This window comes from Chenopodium album, chromosome 17 (genome assembly GCF_948465745.1).
Source record: "Chenopodium album chromosome 17, dcCheAlbu1.1, whole genome shotgun sequence".
NCBI classification, from domain to species: Eukaryota; Viridiplantae; Streptophyta; class Magnoliopsida; order Caryophyllales; family Amaranthaceae; genus Chenopodium; species Chenopodium album.
This window is the reverse complement of record NC_137850.1, coordinates 29716585-29735883: the sequence shown is the minus strand read 5'-3', so window position 1 is coordinate 29735883 and position 19299 is coordinate 29716585. Positions and strand designations below refer to the sequence as shown.

The window sequence follows — 19299 nt, the reverse complement described above, 5'->3', positions numbered from 1 at the left end:
ACCCCGTACTGTAAGGGAAGTTTAGAAACTTACCAGTTATCTGGCGGCTTTGGGGAGATTCCTCAGCCGGTCAGGTGACAAGTGCCTCTATTTCTTCCAGGCGATCAGAAAGAAGACAAGGTTTGAATGGGGGGATGATGCTGAGGTGGCCTTTTCAGAAACTGAAAGAACATTTACACACTTTGCTAAGGCTTGTTAGCCCTCTGCCCAAAGAGACGCTTTACATGTACTTTGCCGTCTCAGATCATGCCCTAAGTGTCGTTCTCCTTGCTGAAATAGACGACATTTAGCTCCTAGTCTATTTCATTAACCATGTGCTCATAAATGCTGAACTACGGTACCCCATGGTTGAAAAATTTGTCCTTCCTCTTTACATGGTTGTCAAGAAGTTGAAACACTACTTCCTGCCACATCCAGTTGTGGTCTACACAGACAAAGCTCTCAAGCGGCCAATGACAACCTTGGAGTCATCCGGTAGGATGCTCAAATGGGCTATTGAAATGTAAAGTCTTGAAATCACTTTCGAACCGAGAAAGGTAGTGAAGGGTCAGGCGTTCGCCGACTTCATTGTCGAAATGACAAGGCCGGTTGCACCGGACAATGTTGATCAGGTTTGGAAAGTGTATGTAGACGGGAGCTCTACCATGAACGACTGTGGTGTAGGCATAATCTGTCAGTCTCCTGAGGGAGACAAATATGAGTATGCACTACGGTTCAAGTTCTAAGCCTCAAACAACAAGGTAGAATATGAAGCCCTACTAGCCAGTATCCGTATGTGTAAGGCGGCAAGGGCAACAAAATTTGATGGATGCTTTGATTCACAGTTGGTCGTAAGCCAATACCATGGTGACTATGAAGCCACCCATCCGGCTATGATCAAATACCTTCAGGTAGTCAAAGCTGAGGCTGGGACACTTGAAGAATTCCATCTAAGTCAAGTGCCAAGGTCTAAAAACAATCAGGCAGATGCACTGTCAAAATTGGCATCCTCCGCCTCATGTGATACGTCTCAGTCGGTCTTCTGGGAAGTTATGGAAAAACGAAATATTACTAAAGAAGAACCCATTGGATTACTTGACCGAAGCTCTACCTGGATGGATGGCATCCGGGCATACTTACAAGACGGCACGCTGCCTGACTCACCATAGGAAGTGGGTGTCATGAAGAAACGAGCTGCAAATTTCGAGACGAAAACGGTGAACTTCTCAAAGAAGGTTTCTTTAAGCCTCTGTTGAAGTGTGTCACCCCAGAAAAGGGGCAGGAAGTTCTCAAAGAATAGCACGTGGGATACTGTGCCTCTCACATAGGCGGTTGATCCTTGGCTGTCAGGGCCAGGCAGTAGGGTTATTTTTGGCCCACTCTTGAGTCAGACGCCATGGAGATGGTAAAAAAATGTGACAAGTGTCAAAGGTTTGGCAAGCTCATCCATCAACCAGCTACTGACCTGACAGCAATTCATAGCCCAGTCCCGTTTTGCTAAATGGGGCATGGACATCTTGGGTCCGTATACGCCTACACTAGGCGGAAAACGGTACATTATGGTGGCTGTGGATTATTTCACCAAGTGGGTTGAGGTAGAGGTGGTCAAGAATATCAAGACAAAGGACGTCATCTCTTTCATTTGGAAGAAAATCATCACCTGGTTCGGGGTACCTATGTCTATGGTTTTTGACAATGGCCCTCAGTTTGAAACTCCTCAACTCAAAACTTAGTTGGGAGATCAGGGGATTAAAAAGAAAATTGAAGGCTTCAACAAACTCATCTCAAACGGCATTAAAAAGAAAATTGAAAGAGCTGGTGGTTTATGGGCTGAAGAATCAATTCATGTCCTATGGGCCATCCGGACAACCGAAAAAAGGAAAATCGGTGAAACCCCATTTCTCATGGTTTACGTTGTTGAAGTCGTCTTGCCCATCGAACATTATGAGCCGACTCTTCGAGTCATGCTGTACGATGAAGAGGCAAACTGGGAGGTCATGCGACTAGCATTGGACTCACTCCCGGAGCGCAGGGGCAATGCCGCCTTGCGTCATGAGATTTACCGTCTAAGAATGACCCGTGTCTACAACAAAAGAGTACATAAACGGCCCCTGAAAGAGGGTGATTTTGTGTTATGGAAAATGGAGGCAACCGTTAGGGCCAATGAGTAGGGAAAGTTAACTCCTAAATGGTCCCTACCGGATTTATAAAGAAGTAAGGAACGACACCTACCGTCTGGAAACCCCATACAGTAGGCGGTTGCCTAGAACTTGGAACATAGATAACCTCAAAAAGTACTACTTCAGTTGTAAATTTTTTGTAAATGGAAAGCCTATCAATGAAAAGCTGCTTTTTATTTCCAATTGCCTTATTTGTTACTTTATATACATCTGGAATGTTTGAAATACAACCTGCACAATGTACAGACGGCGTCCTTTTAAGTACTAAAAATAAAAAACTAAGTACAAAAACTTAGTGGATAAATAAACGTCTGGCGAAGACATGAGGCCAATGGCCGGATAATATTTGAACTTATAAATCCGTCTGCTCCAATATGAGTAAGGCGCTCGGCGACGCCCATCCGGGTGGAATTGTCGTAGAGGGCATCTCCCATTTGGGTGGCACATTGCTCTACAAACATATGCAGACGGCAAAGATTGAACGACCTAATTAGTCAACTCATAGACGTTTGACTTGGGTAATCTAAAGAACGACAAAGTCTGCGAGAGCCGGATGTTTAAAGACATCAGCCGGTGACCGGCCGAAGTTTTAACTTAGGTTATTTTTCGAAATTGTACAAGTCCTCCCAATGGGACAAACAGACATAGAGTACAATTGGATTGCAAGTATCCCAGACGGTACGCAAACGACTAATCCTCTTGTTGGACGGTTGTGTACTTGGTTTGGGGCAATCACTATTGTGATTGATTGACTTAGGAACATCTCATACTCTTTAAAGTATCAAAAGTTCCCAAGTCAATCAATCAAGTTTTGAAACCAACCACACAGCCGCCTAGGGGCAAGTACAGCCGGTTACCGCATGCTTTTAATAAGTTAGGCAAATTCACATACATACGCAAAAATCGAAAATGCAAAAAATTCAAAAAAATTAAAGCAAATTGAATCAAAACCGACTCAGTCGGTACTTTCATAAATAAAACCTGGCCATAGTAGCTGGGGGGAATATTGTTTACCAGATAACTATCCGGGTAAAAACAAAATTAAATTGTTGATTCATTACATTCAAACAAACGACACGCAGGCCAGAAATGTAGACGGCTCAAAGCCGAATAGAAGACAATAAGCTTAAGCTGGAGGCGAGGCCGGTCCCTCTCTTGTCTGTTCAGGCGGCGGTGGAGTAGAGTTCATCGGAGCTTCTTCTAGTTTCTCCACCGCCTTCCTCTTGAGCTGGCTCTTCATTGACCTCCCTGTTGGCCCCGGCGTCGAATGACCCAGGATCCGGCTTGCCCTAGTCCTTCGCGTTGATAACCTCATCGGCATACTGATAAGCCAAGGCCCAAACACCGTAATCCTTCCCCGGGTGTAGGGCCTCCCAGGCTATCTTCATACGGTCTGTGCAGTCGGACTCGTTCTCTTCAACGATCTGCTCCTACTCGGCTTCCAGCGTTACCTTGAAGTTCACCTAGGCCTGGGCCATTTAATTCTTCAGGCAGTTGACGTCTGCGCGGAGATTGATGTTCTCCTTGTAAACTCCCTCAAGAGCTTTGAGGTCCGTGTGGGAATTTTTGAGCACAGCCTCGAAGTCAAAAGCCTTCTTCTTGGCCGTCTCCCGCTCAGCCGTCAAGCGCCTGATGTTTTCCGCCTACGTCAGTTCAAATGCTTTAGTCTCAAGATCATTTATTGTAGTTTGGTATTGAGCAACATCTGCGGAGCCTCGCGTAGCTTTATTGGCTCGTTTTACCTCATTCTGTTTGCGGGGCCATGGCCTCTTCAACCCATGAACCCTCAGCATAGCCTATGGACACAAACGGAGTGTTAGGGGCTCAAGCGGTAACATACTTAACGAAATTTGTTGGAAAATTCATACCTCAGACAGAAGGGCCATAATCCGTTCAAGGTTGAACGTCTCTATGCTAGGGATGACATCCTTCTCCTTCTTGGGGATGGCCCAAATCATAGGCTTAGCGTATTGCTGCACATCCGGCCACCGGGGGAATCTGCATCATAACCAAGATTGGGTGAGTAAGCAGTGTAGGCGGCACCTATCTGCAGAGGGCTGCCTGAAAAAACTTCAGAAATCTGCTGTGAGTGAGATTTCACCTGCATGGGCCAGGGAAGCTCAACGGTGATCTAAAAGGACTAGCCATACCTTGCTCAATGATTTGCAGGTTGTCATCACCCACAACCGCCGTAGAGCTGCGAGCCACCTTGGGCTGCTCGCCTACTCTAGACACCGCCTCGGTGCCAAACTTCTTGCCTAGGTCTATACCTAGGCCGAAGCCTTTTAGATTGATACTCTTCCCCTCGATGTTGAGACAAGTCTTCCCAACCAGAGCTTCGGGAGCCGTCTGGGTTGAGGACACCATTTGAGACTTGGTGGAGCTGTTGGCTCCCTCATCCGGCTTCTGCTTGATGAGCTTTGGAAGGATCAAGGAGCATCCTGAAAATGCAATTTCACAATGAACATACAGCCAGCATAGTGCTGCCTCTAGCTGAAACATTAAAACAAAGTACCAAGGTAACTACAGCAAACGGCGTATACCTGACCCTTGGCTGCTAGATCAGCCCTTTGTTTCTCCATCTTGTCTCTGCGGATTTGAGCTGTAGACCGTTTGGGGGTTTTCTCTTCTGAAACCATGTTCCTCCCCGTTTCTGCAAACAAAACGTCTGTCAGTACATACAAAAGAACAGAAATGAAACCAACAAAGAAGCAATACAGACGGCATAATAACTGCCGGATGCATAATTAACGTATGTTTATCAAACATAGAACTAAGACCACAGGCGGATAAGAACGCCTCGTCTCTCAACCATTCGTGCTTTGGAATCCAGTTCTTTGGCACGGAAATAAGTTCCCCGGTTGAAAGGGGTTCATCGACAAGTTCAAAGAAACCTGGCTCAATTATTTTCTCGTAGTCCTCATCCGGAATCCGGGGGAGGGCGCATTTTTGACCCAGCAGGTCAGGCTTCCGGTTGTACCGGTGGTACTCGTGGTTCTCTCACCGCTTGGGGGCAGACAACATGTAAAAGTGCTCTTTCCAATTATCCCACTTAGACAACTTGTCTAAGGTCAGCTGGTATTTGAGGTATGTGGTAATAGTGTACCACGCATGCTAGTTGCCTGGGCTTTGACTGAGGTAATGCATGTGTGCAAAAGCCTCCCAGCCGGGGTGGAGCCCTTGCCATTCGCAGGCAGCGATGTAGCCCAGGATGTTGACCTAGGAGTTTGAGGTTAGCTGCCACACGCCTAGCCCATACCCTCTGAGGATGGCTTTTATTGCGTCATGAAGAGGGAAGCAGAGGCCGACTAAGAATGCCGCCTAATAATAGACGAAATAGCAGACGGCGTTTGTTTGTTCATCTTCCCATGTGATGGTGCCTAATTCAGGCGGCACCCAAATGTTGAATCCGCCACCAAGAGGGTACTTGAGTTTAAAATTGTTTAAACCCTTCTCTATTGCAGTTCTATCTTTGGCTGACACATGGATCTCAGGCGGGTTGCTTTTCTCTTTCCATTTTTCGCATTCTTCCACCTCGCTGTCCTCAAGCTGGGGAAGGTCATCATCACTGCTATCCTCAGAGTTAAACCCGGAGGCGGTGCTACCCCCGTCTCTCTCCTGGGAAGCCTCAGCTCATTATCCGAGCTGGAGGTAGAGGTGGTCTCTTCCCCGTCTGACTCTTCGGGTTCCATCTCTTGGGAACCAGCATGGGAGACGGCCTCTTCCCCGTCTCCCCCATCAGACTCAGCCAAAATTCCACTACTTGGAGTACTGGGATCCCAGAAGGGGAATAATACCCTACATCAACTAGCACATCCTCCCCCTCAATCGGCGTGATTTCATCAGACGATACCTCCAATGTACCGTCTCTTCTCCGTCATCTGGTGGCCGTTTTTTTAGTTTGAGCCATTGTGTCCTGCACAGACACAGAGATGATCGATTTTGAGGATGTACAAGGCTGCTCCATACACCCAGAGCCGACACCCTCAGTCCTAGACTTAGTCGTACCAGAGGAGACCGGATGACTACTGACCTAGGCTATGCCGTGTGTGTATGTGATGAATCCATTTATTGAATATAAATGCACAAACGGAAAAAGCAAGAATGAGCTGAAAGGGGTAGAGACGGTACCTTACGATTAGACACTGAAAGGGGTCAAGCGTTGACCGGCTGCAGCAGGCGGGCTGGAAGTGTTCTGCTTGTATGTAACACAAGCGGATGTTAACCGGCTGGGCAGACGGGCAAGAAAAAAGGGACTGTTTGTGAATAACACAGGCGGGTCTCAGACTTTCTCTCTCTAAAAAGTTTGACTTTCTCTCTCTCTAGATTTTTTGGAAACGTCCAAAATTAGAGGGGTAAAAGATGTATTTATAGAGGGGTAAATTCACGGGCATTTCCGTAATTTCCCCAGAATATGAATGGTTAAAATTCACAGTCAAATTCATTCAACTAGTGGTAGAGCGGCACGTGTCACAGATGCCACGTGGCGTGCTATGTCACATATGTGAGGGGCAAATGTTTTGGGTAAAAATTACCCATGCCACGTGGACCAGCCAGTAGACGACACGTGTCAGCCTAAGATGAGGCCAAGGTGGACCTATCCCTATTTGACACGCGGCGCTTCCAGTGTTCGGGAGAAAAGACGGCCTTCAGGGCCCAAATCTCGAGAAAGCCGCAATGCGACGCAACCCATCAGGATTAGGTCAGAGTGACCTAAGCAGGGGCATATTTACCAATGACCCTATAAATAGGGAGATTTCCCCCATTTTGGGGACACCTACATTTATTACAACAACCCTACATTCTCTCACATTAGAGAAAACACCTGATCTCGGAATCCTAAAAGATCTCACTTTTACCTTTTCCGCACATTTTCATCTTCTGCGACCAATACTAACTTGATCGTCGGAGGCGGAGCTCCTACCAACCGGAGTCTCCGTGTTTTGCTGGTACAGATCATGCCGGACCAGTCTTGCTGACGTAACTCTCCCCGAGGGACCAAAAACACACGAAACAAAGACATTACAAAAGAACGTGATAAAAACTTTATTAAAATTTCAAGAAAAATTACACATTAATGAAAAACCTTTACTAAAGATAATATTTCCCAAAAAATAGTTTTTTCTCTCCAAAAATTCATCTTTGTATAATAATTTTAGTTTTTGCTCTCTAAAATTATTTTCAACTAAAAATAACTCAAGATTTCATTTTAAAATTTAATTTCGAAATTCAAAATAACATAGGTTAAAAGAACAAAAATTATAATGTAAAGAATATATAAATTCATACCCAAAGAATACACTGATCAAACTCAAAGAACACACGATAATTAAAAATAAAATAAAATTAAATATGATATAAGATAACAAAAAAAAAAAAAAAAAAAAAAAGAATTTGTCATGTGCGTCACTTATTACCTCAAAGAATGAACATACGAGTCAAATTCAAAGAACATACTTTGTATCATATGAAACCCCAAAAACATGTTTAATCAACATATGTTAAAAAACATAAAAATAAAAGAACATATTATCAAAAGAACACACACATATATATATACACACACACATTAGTATGTTCTTTATGCCTTTCGGGTGCACCATGTGCCTGGTGTACTATTCTATTTTCATATTCTCTTTACCTATCTCTTTCAATCACCAACCACCGATCATATATGACTGAAATTTAAACGTTTTTTGTACTTACTTGCATTATTGTATTTTCATAAAACTAATCTCTCTCTTTCATGTTTTCAATGATAAAAAATGTGCAACGAACCTTAATAGTTGGAATACTAATAGTAATTCTATCTAGCTACTTTGTGCTAATACTAATTCTAAGTGAAATTCTTTTTCATATGATCAAAGAATTAGAATAATGATTTGACCAGAAAATGCCAAAGAAAAAGGAGAGATAGCCCACAAAGGTGATTCCAATTTAATTTCTAGGGCTTTAAACTTTCTAAGGTGAAGATCTAAGTGCTGTTAAAGAAGATATTTTTTTTTAATAACAATCTATTTCAATCATACGTCATTGGTTTATTTTTAGTTTAAAAGTGATTTTCTAACGTGCTCTTGACAAACGATATATAAGATATAAATAACTCCTTATATAAATAATTGTACTAACAAATAATACCTCCGTTTTTTTAGTTGACATGTTTTGACTTTAGCACTATTCATACACCTCCCTTAGACCGTATTTTGTAATTTATACGTAATGAAAAATATAATAATGTGAGATCTTGTTAGCTTTGTCACGTTATATACTTTCAAAATATCAACTTTTCATAATTTTAGTTTATCGATAATTGAAAGATATTAATGATTGAATAAGTGCATTGACAAATGTGACTTGATAAACGTGTCAACTAAAAAGAAACGAAAGAAGTATAATAACAATCTTTTCTTAAATATTTATATTAAATTGATGATTTTGTAAAAATTTCTTAAAGGTTCACCATTCTCTATTTAATACTTTTTATAGAGTTTTTCTTTAAATTAGGCAACAAATCTGCCGAAATACATTTAGTTTTGTGCACATCATCAAACATTAAGGGCTTGTTTGACATCATTTTTGGTTTTGAGTTTTCTGTTTTTTTGAAAACTAAAAACCAAAAACAGGAAACAAGAAAAAGGTGTTTCCACTTTTCTGTTGTCGGTTTTCAAAATTATTATGAGTTTAATAAGCTTAATAATTTTTGATTCATTATGGGACATATATAATATACTTTTAAAAAACAAAAAACCAAAAAACAGAAAACTACAATGATGCCAAACGAACCCTAAACAAATCGTTTTTCATAATTTAGATATACTTTTTCACTACCTCATATTGGATTGTGGTCGCAGACACTTCACGGCCAAAATCCAGTCATAAATAATCCTTTCACAGCCAATTAGGCCCTGTTCACTACACCTTAAAAAAATAATATTAAGTAAAATAATTTTAGTTCACCAAAAATAAGTTTAATTCAGTAAAATTAATTTCAGTTCAGTAAAAATAATTTCACTTCAGTTATATTCAGTTTTCTTAAAGAAGAATTATAATAGAAAATCAGTAAAACTAATTTCAGTTCAGCAAAAATAATTTCAGTTCAGTAAAATTAATTTAAGTTCAGTAAAAATAATTTAAGTTCAGCAAATATAATTTTGTTTCAGTAAAAGTAATTTCACTTCAGCAAAAATAAGGTGAATTGAACGGGACCTTACGTGGCGTGAATGTGCAATTCCCTTTCTTTCGCCGACATCAGGTGTCTGAGTTGTGTATTGAATCGAAGGACACTTAAGTCTTGCTTAAAAACTCAAGATACAGTTTAATTTCCTATACTATCCTAAGTCGTTTTAGCTTTTTCAATAACCCACATATTTTTCTTATCTCAAAGTCCACAATTCTTATCTAGCTCAATTTTCCTTTTCATAATTGCAGCTCGAAACCAAGCTAAATCTATCCTTAATGATTTATAACTTTTTTTTTTTTTTTTTTTTTTTTTTTTTTTTTTTTTTTTCAAATCTTACATGGTTGAATAGCTCTTGAAAAAGTGTTATTTCATCAATTAGTATATCATAAGTCCTATTACTATTTATAACCAAGCAGCTAGATGAACAAAATACTAATAGACTGATAACCAAAAATTTAGAATGAGTGGCCAATGATATAAATAATGTTATGTTAAGAATAATGTTATGTTAAGTATATTATTGTGATTGTGATTATAAAAAAAAAATTCATAATGAGTGACCAATTATTGTAATTGTGATTATTATGGAAGGTCTTGAAATGATCACAATTTATATATGTAGCGTTTTTGCCCGTTCGATGCACGGATTATTACTTAAGTTATTTTTCTTGTAATGTGTTATATATTTGTGTTATATGCGTCCGTGTTGGTTTGAAATTTAGTTAAATATATATACATGGATATTGTGGGGCATGAAATGACAAATTGATTTAAGTTATATTTTAATTTTAGGAGATGTAAATACTACGGAGTATTTTACTCCGTATTGTTTATGTAATGTGCACTAATTAGTTTAACTTTAATTTATTATGTTGGAAATGAAACACTTCATTTTCTTAATTAATTTTGCAAGTTTCAAAATGCATAAAGACTTAAACATTATTTATTTATTTTATTTTATTTTATATTAAAAAGGGGATATTAAAAGGAAAGAGTGAGAGAGGTTACATGTGACATAGAGTGACGATTATGGTGACATGTGGCTTAATATAGATTTGTGGTTTGTGTTTTTAAATACTAAAGTATAAAAGTATAAATATGTACTATTATTGTAGTTTTTTAAATTCAAATACTCAATCTTTATGAAATCCCCATTTAGAGCATGTCATTCAATACACAAACGCATCAGGTTTTCTTGAGGGAAGAGAGGCAAGGGGAACAAGGTTTGGGCTTTTGGATGACCCATATACCCAATTCACAACCAGGTCGGCCTTTAGCAGCTCTTTTTCTACTGGTGGTTTTTTCAAAATGTCATTGGATGAGGCCCAATTATCTCCACCTGCTTGCCACGTTTCTGTTTTCGATCGAACTCCCAATGCCACAAATTCAAATTTTGAAATTGGCGAACCTTCCTCTAGGGCTGACCTCCGCAGTGCATCACCTCAATACTCACCTCCTGCTAATGTTATTAACAATTCAGAAAATTACCAGTCACAGTCGTATGTCTTCATAAATGGAGTCCGTACTCCAGTTTGCGAGGGATGTCCACAGGGTTTTATTAATGGAGTTCCTTCTCCAATTAACCCTAATGCTCATGGTCATGGTCATGTTGTTCACAACATAGGAGTTTCTCAATCTGTGGGAAAAATTCGATCTTTTCTAAGGACTCTAAGAAATAGGAGCAGGGTATTCCCAGTACCTGACCCAATTCAGATTACCCCTCCTAATGTGGTCTTCTCTCCTACTTGTTCTCAAGATACATAGATCTTTACCCCATCGCAGGAGTATCATGTTCCGCACAATTCACCGACTTCAACAACTGATTCTGTTCCTAAACAAGACAGCTCGGTGAGACCGATGGAAATTGACCTGAACTACCCTTGGCCTCGCAAACGAGCCATAAGTTTTGCTAGCTGTCTGGGCATAGCACAGTCTCATGAAACAATTCCCACACTCAGATTTTGCACCACAAATTGGCTACAAAAAAGGCGCAGGCTAAGGCTGGAAAGAATTGAGTTAAAAGGAGGGTTTAACATGTGGATGAAAAATGGGGAAAACAAGGTTCCGCATTCTAAGTGTATCACTGATGTAACCCTAGCAGCTGATATGGGGGTTGAACCGGGACTTGAAGTCACTTTTACATCTAAAGCTCCAATACTGCGCAACAAGAACAGGGTTGGGAAGCGACATGCTACTAAGGTTTTGCCCACTACTTGCAAGAAACATAAGGTAACTGCTTTTGAAGACTCAGACTACTCAGACTCGAGTTCTTTCGAGATGGATGTTCTCTGCTCTGATCAGTCGTTTGGTGACAAAAAAGCGGGGATTAGTTCCTCTAACTTTATATGAAGACAATAGCTTGGAATGCCAGGGTCTTAATACTCTAGACTAGGCTAAGCTACCTTATCTTTTGTGGTTACTAAATGTACATAAACCTATGTTTTTGTTTCTTTCTAAGACTAAATGCTCGGTTATTAAAGTGGCTAGTATGTTTAGTGATAAGTTCCCTACCTTTGTTAGTGGTGTAGATGCTGTAGGCTCTAGTGGAGGTTTAGTAGTTCTAGGTTGGTCTAGTTTGCCTATTACTTGTGTTAGTTTCACTCCTAATTTTGTACACTGTAATATAGAGGAGCGGAATGGTATGGTTTGGAATGTGTTTTTTGTGTATGAACCGCCAACTTTTGAAGATAGAGTTGAGTTTTGAAGTAGTATGTTAAACAATTTACACTTATTTCCTAATTGTCTTCTTTTGGGTGATTTTAATCAACTTGAACTACTAGAGGATAAATTAGGGGGGAGTACAAGGCTTAGAGGCAGTGAAGTTTTTTCTCAATGGAAGATAAGCAACAATCTTTTAGACGTGCCTTTCTCTGGACCTAGGTTTACCTGGACTAACAATAGATTGACTCAAGGACTAATTTTTGAGCGTTTGGATCGGGGATATATGTCAAATGATTGGTTCTTTAATTTCCCAGAAAGTAGATCACGCAGCTATTGTTTTTGACAACGATACCCTTGTATCGCATAAAAACAGACCGTACCAAGTTGAGAATTGGTGTCTCGATTTTAAGGACATAGGCAAAGTCATATCAGAGGAATGGAGCAAACTGATAATGGGATCTCCTATGTTTTGTGTTTTTAGGAAGCAAGTTTCAACGAGGAGGCGCCTTCGACAGTGGTGCTTAATAAACACAAAGATTTGGGGGGTAATGTTGACTGCAGAGTTAGGGTCTCAAGGTTTGTCAGTCTCTAATATTCCACAAGCTCAGACTTATTTACATCGAGTGGAGGAAGCAGTAACATCAACCACTTTAAATGTGGCCTTTTGGAATCAAAGAATGAAAGATAAATGGGTCACTTTTGGGGATTTGCCTAGTTCCTTGCTGTATTCAGGGTAAAGATGTGACAAAAGAAAAATCATATTCTTACCCTTAAAGATGACTCGAGTATTTGGTTGGAGGATGACTTACAAGTAAAAGAGCTGGTTATTGGTTCAATGAAGAATGTCTTATGCTCGGTTTTAGAACCTGGCATTGATGAAGATACCAACAGGCTACTACAGGAACTAGAGATTCCGACTTGGGATCCTAGACAGGTAGATTCTTTAACTAGACCCCTCTCGGGTGAGGAAATTTGAAAGGCTATGTTTAGCATGCACGGGGATAAAAGTCCTGACCCGGATGGTTTCACAGCTTCCTTTTTAAAAAAACACTGGGATAAAGTAGGGAACGATGTGATTCTAGCAGCGCAGAGTTTTTTTTAACACGGGGTTTCTTTTGAGGGAATGGAATCACTCCATTTTAGTTATGATACCGAAGGTCGATATTCTGGAAATAACAGCTCATCTCCGTCCTATTAGTCTTTGCAACACCGTTTACAAATGTGTTTCAAAATGTATGGTAAACCGAATGAAGAAAGCTTTGCCGAACCTTATTTCCCTCACTCAACAAATGACTAACAATATTCTGCTGAGCCACGAAGTTATGGATAAGATAAATAAGAAGACTTCAGGATATGACTTTTTGGCTGCGGTTAAGATTGACATGAGCAAAGCATATGATAGGGTAAATTGGGACTTTTTGTTACGTGTGCTTAAGTGTTATGGATTTCCAGCGACATGGTTGCAGATGATTCGTCAGTGCATTTCGACGGTTTCTTACAAATTCCTTTTAAATGGTGACACCAGTGACCAGTTTAGGCCGACCTGCGGTTTGCGTCAAGGTGATCCCTTATCACCCTATCTCTTTTTATTTTGCATGGACGTTCTTTCGAGAATGCTACAGCAAGGTTGTGATATGAGACTCTTCGATGGTATTAAACTAGGGCGAAAAGGGCCGTCCTTTTCACATTTGTTCTTTGCAGATGATGCCCTTTTATTCTTCAAAGCTATAGACCAAAGTTGTAAAGTTGTTGCTGATATACTCACCAGATTTTGTAACATTTCGGGCCAGCAACTTAACCTTGGTAAGTCTTATTTCAAGGTTAGCCCAAATACTCCTACCACGGTGCAGAATTCCTTCAGAAGTATTTTGGGAATGACTCAAGTTACCCAATTTGAGTCACACTTGGGTGCCCCTATTGACTTAGTAGGCTGGAAGGGTACGTCCTTTCAATTTATAGTTGACAATATTAAGAAAAGGATTTCGGGGTGGAATGCGATTTGCCTATCACAGTCACAGAAGATAGTTCTTATCAACTCAGTCCTCATAGCAATAGCATCCCATATCCTAAATTGTTTTGAGATGCCGGTTTATATTGCTAATAAAATTGACTCGCTGTTAGCGACCTTTCTATGGGCAAACAAGGAGAACAAAGGAATGCACTGGGTTAGTAAGGATAAAATGAGCCTCCCAAAGGGTATGGGGGGCTGGGGATTCGAAGTTTGGGGTGTTTCAATAAAGCGTTACTGGTGAAGCAAGCATGGAGATTATCTCAAAACCCACAGCTTTTGCTTTCAAAGGTGTGTGCAACTCGTTTTCAGAACTAGATCACTAAGGGAGTGCCGGCCAGGGTCCAGAATAGGAACTACTCTTGGGGAATACGAGGTTTGGTAAACGCGGGGAATACTCTTATCAAGGGTTGTAGTTGGAAGATAGGAAATGGGAGTTCGGTGCTAGCTGGCAAGGATAGGTGGATGGCAGGAAAGGTTCTTGAATTTCACTCTAGAGTCAATTTAGAGCAGGCCAAGAACTGGAAGGTAAGTCATTTCATCTCTCCAACTGATAACAGTTGGAATCTTTCTAGACTACAAACTACTTTCGTGCAGGAAGATGCTTCGTTGATTGCTAGTTTGGAATTACCGAACCAAGATGCTGATGACTTTCTGTACTGGGGTTACCACAAGTCTGGCTGTTATACAGTCAAAACGGGGTATGCGTTCCTTAAACAGTCTACTGCACCACAGACACACGACAATATTCTAGATATATAAAACATTATGGTCGCTTGATATTCTGCCAAAATGGAAACTATTTATGTGGAAACTCCTTAGGAATGGAATTGCAACACGGTGTAATCTGGGTAGAAGAGGATTGGGGGTTAATATTTAGTGTGACCTTTGTAGGTCTCAGGAGGAGGATTTACAACACTTGTTCAGATTTTGCACTTCTGCTCAAGATGCTTGGAGGGGTGGAATTTTACAAATCCACTCACAATCTAATGCAGACCAATCCTTTGAAGATTGGATCCTATACTATATCTGGCTTTTCATATGCCAGGATGGTTACCATGGTCATAGAACCACGTTTTTTATTGCAACTTTGTGGGGGTTGTGGATTTCGAGGATTAATAGGGTCTTTAACGTCCCGGGTACAGTCGGTATTTCTATACCATCCATTATTTGCGAGGGTCTTCGCCAGCAAGGAATTTTTTCTACAAGGATAGATAATATGCTTAGATCCTTACACCCACCGGAACAGATCGCTGACCACCCTCCCGTGTTTCTACAAGCTATTTTACAAGACTTGGGTGAAGGGTTGAGGCCCACGGTCATTCTGGTTGATGGGTCTTGGAATAGGCATACTCATAGATCAGGAATGTGGTGGTGCCAAAGTTTGGGGAGTACGGGGAACAGGGGTCATTGGGTGGAGCTTCCCATGGGTTGGCACAATCAGCATTACATGCAGAAATGAATGCTTGCTTGGAGGGGCTTCAGTGGGCTATCAAACGGATGCTACGTGCTGTTACTATTTATACCGATTCATGTTCTTTGGTTTACTCACTCAGGAATTTAAAGGGTCAGGATATTACTCTTAGATGGATGGTGGATCGTATCCGTCAGCTCTGTCGAGAATTTAATTGGTGCAGCGTTCACAAAGTGCAGCGGGACGTGGTTCAGAAGGCCCACAACCTTGCTACGACTGCAAACTCTAGTCTTACCTCTTTTAATTATTTTATGTAGTGTGTCGTTTAAGCTTATGTCAAAAAAAAAATAAAAAAAAAAAAAAAAAATATTCTAGCCAATAACTCTATGTAGAGTTATTAGCCCCAAATGTTAGGTTGCAGCCTTTTTATTGTAAATGAACTTAAATTTTGTTATAAGGTGACATTTTTAATTTGGATTAGTGTAATATATTAAATATAGTTTATAGGTAATAACCCTATATTATATTGTTTAATACCAAATATACAGGGTGAGTGACCACTAACAAAGTAACATATTGTTAAGTTGTTTTTAATTATTTAGTTGAGGTTGGTGGAATTTAGGCTAAGAGTTGGAGAAGTTGTTAACAAAATAGGAACAACGATTAAATTATAACAACAATTATGAAGTACAATGTATACAATTGCATGATTTTTCTATGTCATTGCTAATGTTGTTATGAAAATGTAAACTTTAGTGATATCTGTAAGTAAAGTAGGTTGTAACATAACATATACAGTACTTTATTTTTATAAGAGAAAATTACAGGTGCATACCTTTTTATCTAAGAAGATCTCACATGACTATATTTTTATTTATGTATAAGTCGTCAAATCTAGTCAAAGTAAAACACATGAATAGTGTATAACTCAAACTGTTGAACCTATAAAAAAACGGAGGAAGTATGTGTTAACATTTGTAAACTGATGAGGCATATAATTTTTAATTAGTGTATGGCCCGGGCGATGCTCCGGGTTGTTACTTTGAACACTTGTAATTGAATAGATATATTCATTCTTTATTATTTATTTATTCATTATTTGTTTATTTTTAATAGTTTTGCATTAAATCTTTGAATAAATTATTTATGGAACAACTATTGACTATTTATATAAACATGTTCTTTGTATAAAATTTATAATGTAATGAAAATAAAAACATAATTATTATCATAATAATAGAATCGATTTTTTTTTGTAAGAATTGCAGTTCTTAATGGTTCAGATCTCCAATCCATATGTATTTATGAGTCCAATAAAAAAACATAATTAATTTATGTAGATGAGATGGTAAGTCATCTAATGTGTATTTTTGTGGTTGTGAGTTTGAATCTTATGACAGGCATTTTTCAAAAATATGAATATGATGACGTGGTGAGGGTGCCATGTGCCACATAAATATTTTTAGGAACGCTTTTTAATATATAAAAAATATAGATAAATTAGAGTAAAAGTAAACATAGCTACTAATTTGTCCACATAAGGTCTTGTCCAAATAGTTTTTATACATTGAATTTGTCCACAAATTATTTTAACAAAATACTAGTAATGACTAAAACATTACTCCGTATTAGATAAGTCCAAATGACTAAAAATATTCACATAAATGTTTTTAGAAAACATCTGGCAATGACTTAAAAAAAACATCTGGTAATGACTAAAAACATTATTAGATAAGTCCAAATGACTACAAAAATTAATTATCAACATCCTAAAATACGAATTTTTTTTTTAGTTTTTTGACAAAATACTTCAATTATCATAAAGGTAATTACCATAAATATTACAGGATAAAGCCAAAATACAACAGAAACTACTTCTTAGAATCCCCAACATCATCAATAGCAGGCTGGTCAGTAGCTTCTGCACGTACTACATTTTCATGCTCAGCTTAGGGATATATATATTGTCTGTTGACTTTAAAACTTTTGTTTGTGTTAATTATGTTTTATATGACTTTAGATGGTATGTCTAATTGACTTTGCTAGTATGTTTAAACGACGATTTGTAGGGATCAGGTTAATCAATTTGGTGTCCATTTAGGGGTGCCTATTGATAAATGGGGCGTAAAGGGGCGTCCTTTCAGTTCATCATTGATAATATTCGGAAAATAATCTCTGGATGGAATGCGATTCTTCTCTCCCAACCCCAAAAGATCATTTTAATCAATTTTGTTCTCATCGCTATTGCCTACCATGTGCTAAGTTGTTTTGAGATGCTTGCTGGTATTTCAAACAAAGTTGACTCTCTACTAGCGGGGTTTCTTTGGGCAATCAAAGATCAGAGGGGATGCACTGGGTAAGCAAAGATAAAGTCAACCTTCCAAAAGGAATGGGAGGTTTAGGGGTCCGAAGTTTGGGTTGTTTCAATAAGGCTTTACTTATGAAGCAGGCGTGGAGGTTATTTCAAAATCCACAATTATTACCGGCTAAGGTCTGTTCAGCAAGGTTTCATTCTCCACTCTTAAGAGGAACTCAGGTTAGAGTAAAGAATAGGAATTTCTCTTGGGGCATGCAGGGTCTCGCTAGAGCTGGGAATAACCTTCTTGGGGGTTGTGGTTAGAAGGTAGGGAATGGAAACTCAATATTGGCAGGAAAGGACAGGTGGATGGCAAGTGAGGTTCCAGTTTTTAATTCCAACATCATGCTCCGTCCAGCAAAAACTTGGAGGGTGAGTCATTTTTTAGACCCTAAAACTCATGGTTGGAACCAGGCACGACTAGTTGCTGCCTTTGAGCCTAAGGATGCGTTGGTAATCGCTAGCTTGGAATTACCGGATCACGGTGAGGAAGACTACATGTTCTAGATTTTTCATAAGCCATGAAGATTTACAGTCAAAATAGGGTATGCATGCATTCCTTAGACGTTCTTTTGTGGGCTCGAGGGATGTGGTTCGGGAGGATATTTTTAAGTCCCTTTGGTCCCTCCCCATTCTGCCAAAGTGGAAACTTTTTATATGGAAACTTCTCTAGAATGGAATTGCTACTAAAGCTAATTTGGGGAGAAGAGGGCTTGAGATCTCACTGGATTGTGACCTTTGTGATGGATCGTAGGAGAAGGATTTACAGCATCTGTTCAGGTTTTGCACAACTGCTCAGGATGTTTGGAGGTGTGGACTTTTACGTATCTCAGAAGCTAACTCAGACCAGTCTATTCATGATTGGATTATGTATTATATCAGCCTATTTTTAGACCAGGATGATCACAATGGTCATAAGACTACCTTTTTTATCGCAACCTTGTGGGTTTTGTGGATAGCAAGGAATAACAGGGTTTTTAGAACCTCATCTCCGTCTGACCTGCCAACTCCGGAGATAATTTCTAAAGGTTTATGCCAGCAAGGTTTGTTCTCCAAGAAAATTGAGGAAAGTCTAAGATCTTTACACCCACCAAAAATGGTTGCAGACTACCCGCCAGGATTTATGCGAGTCGTCCTTCGTGATAGTGGGATGAGTGTGTTGCTTACGGTGATTCTGGCCGATGGTTCTTGGCATAAGCACACTCATAGATCAAGGAAGGTCTAGTGCATGGAGAGTGGTGTTCATGGGGACCAAGGCCTACTACTGGAGGGAGCTAGCAACGGCTTGGCTTAATCGGCTCTACATGCAGAGATGAACGCCTGTCTACAAGGTCTACAATGGACTGCGGTAAGGTCCTTGCCGACAGTAACTATATAACAGACTTTGCGTCTATGATCCTACTACTACGGGATACACGGCTTAGTGATATTGGTCTTCGATCGTTGGATAGCGGATCGAATTCGACAGTTGAGCACAGGTTTTGATTGGTGTTGTGTCCATAAGGTTCAATAAGACATGGT

At 39.7% G+C, this 19299-nt stretch overlaps 1 protein-coding gene across 1 annotated transcript; it reads left to right on the top strand.

Moving 5' to 3' along the window:
* Window positions 1-13322: 13322 nt before the first annotated feature.
* Window positions 13323-19003, top strand: LOC145588800 (uncharacterized). The gene is made up of 7 exons (XM_081645404.1): window positions 13323-14165; window positions 14327-14536; window positions 14606-14709; window positions 15057-15147; window positions 17270-17332; window positions 17443-17445; window positions 18533-19003. Exons 1-7 carry the CDS (start codon window positions 13323-13325, stop codon window positions 19001-19003), a joined length of 1785 nt encoding a protein of 594 aa, XP_081501530.1.
* Window positions 19004-19299: the final 296 nt, after the last annotated feature.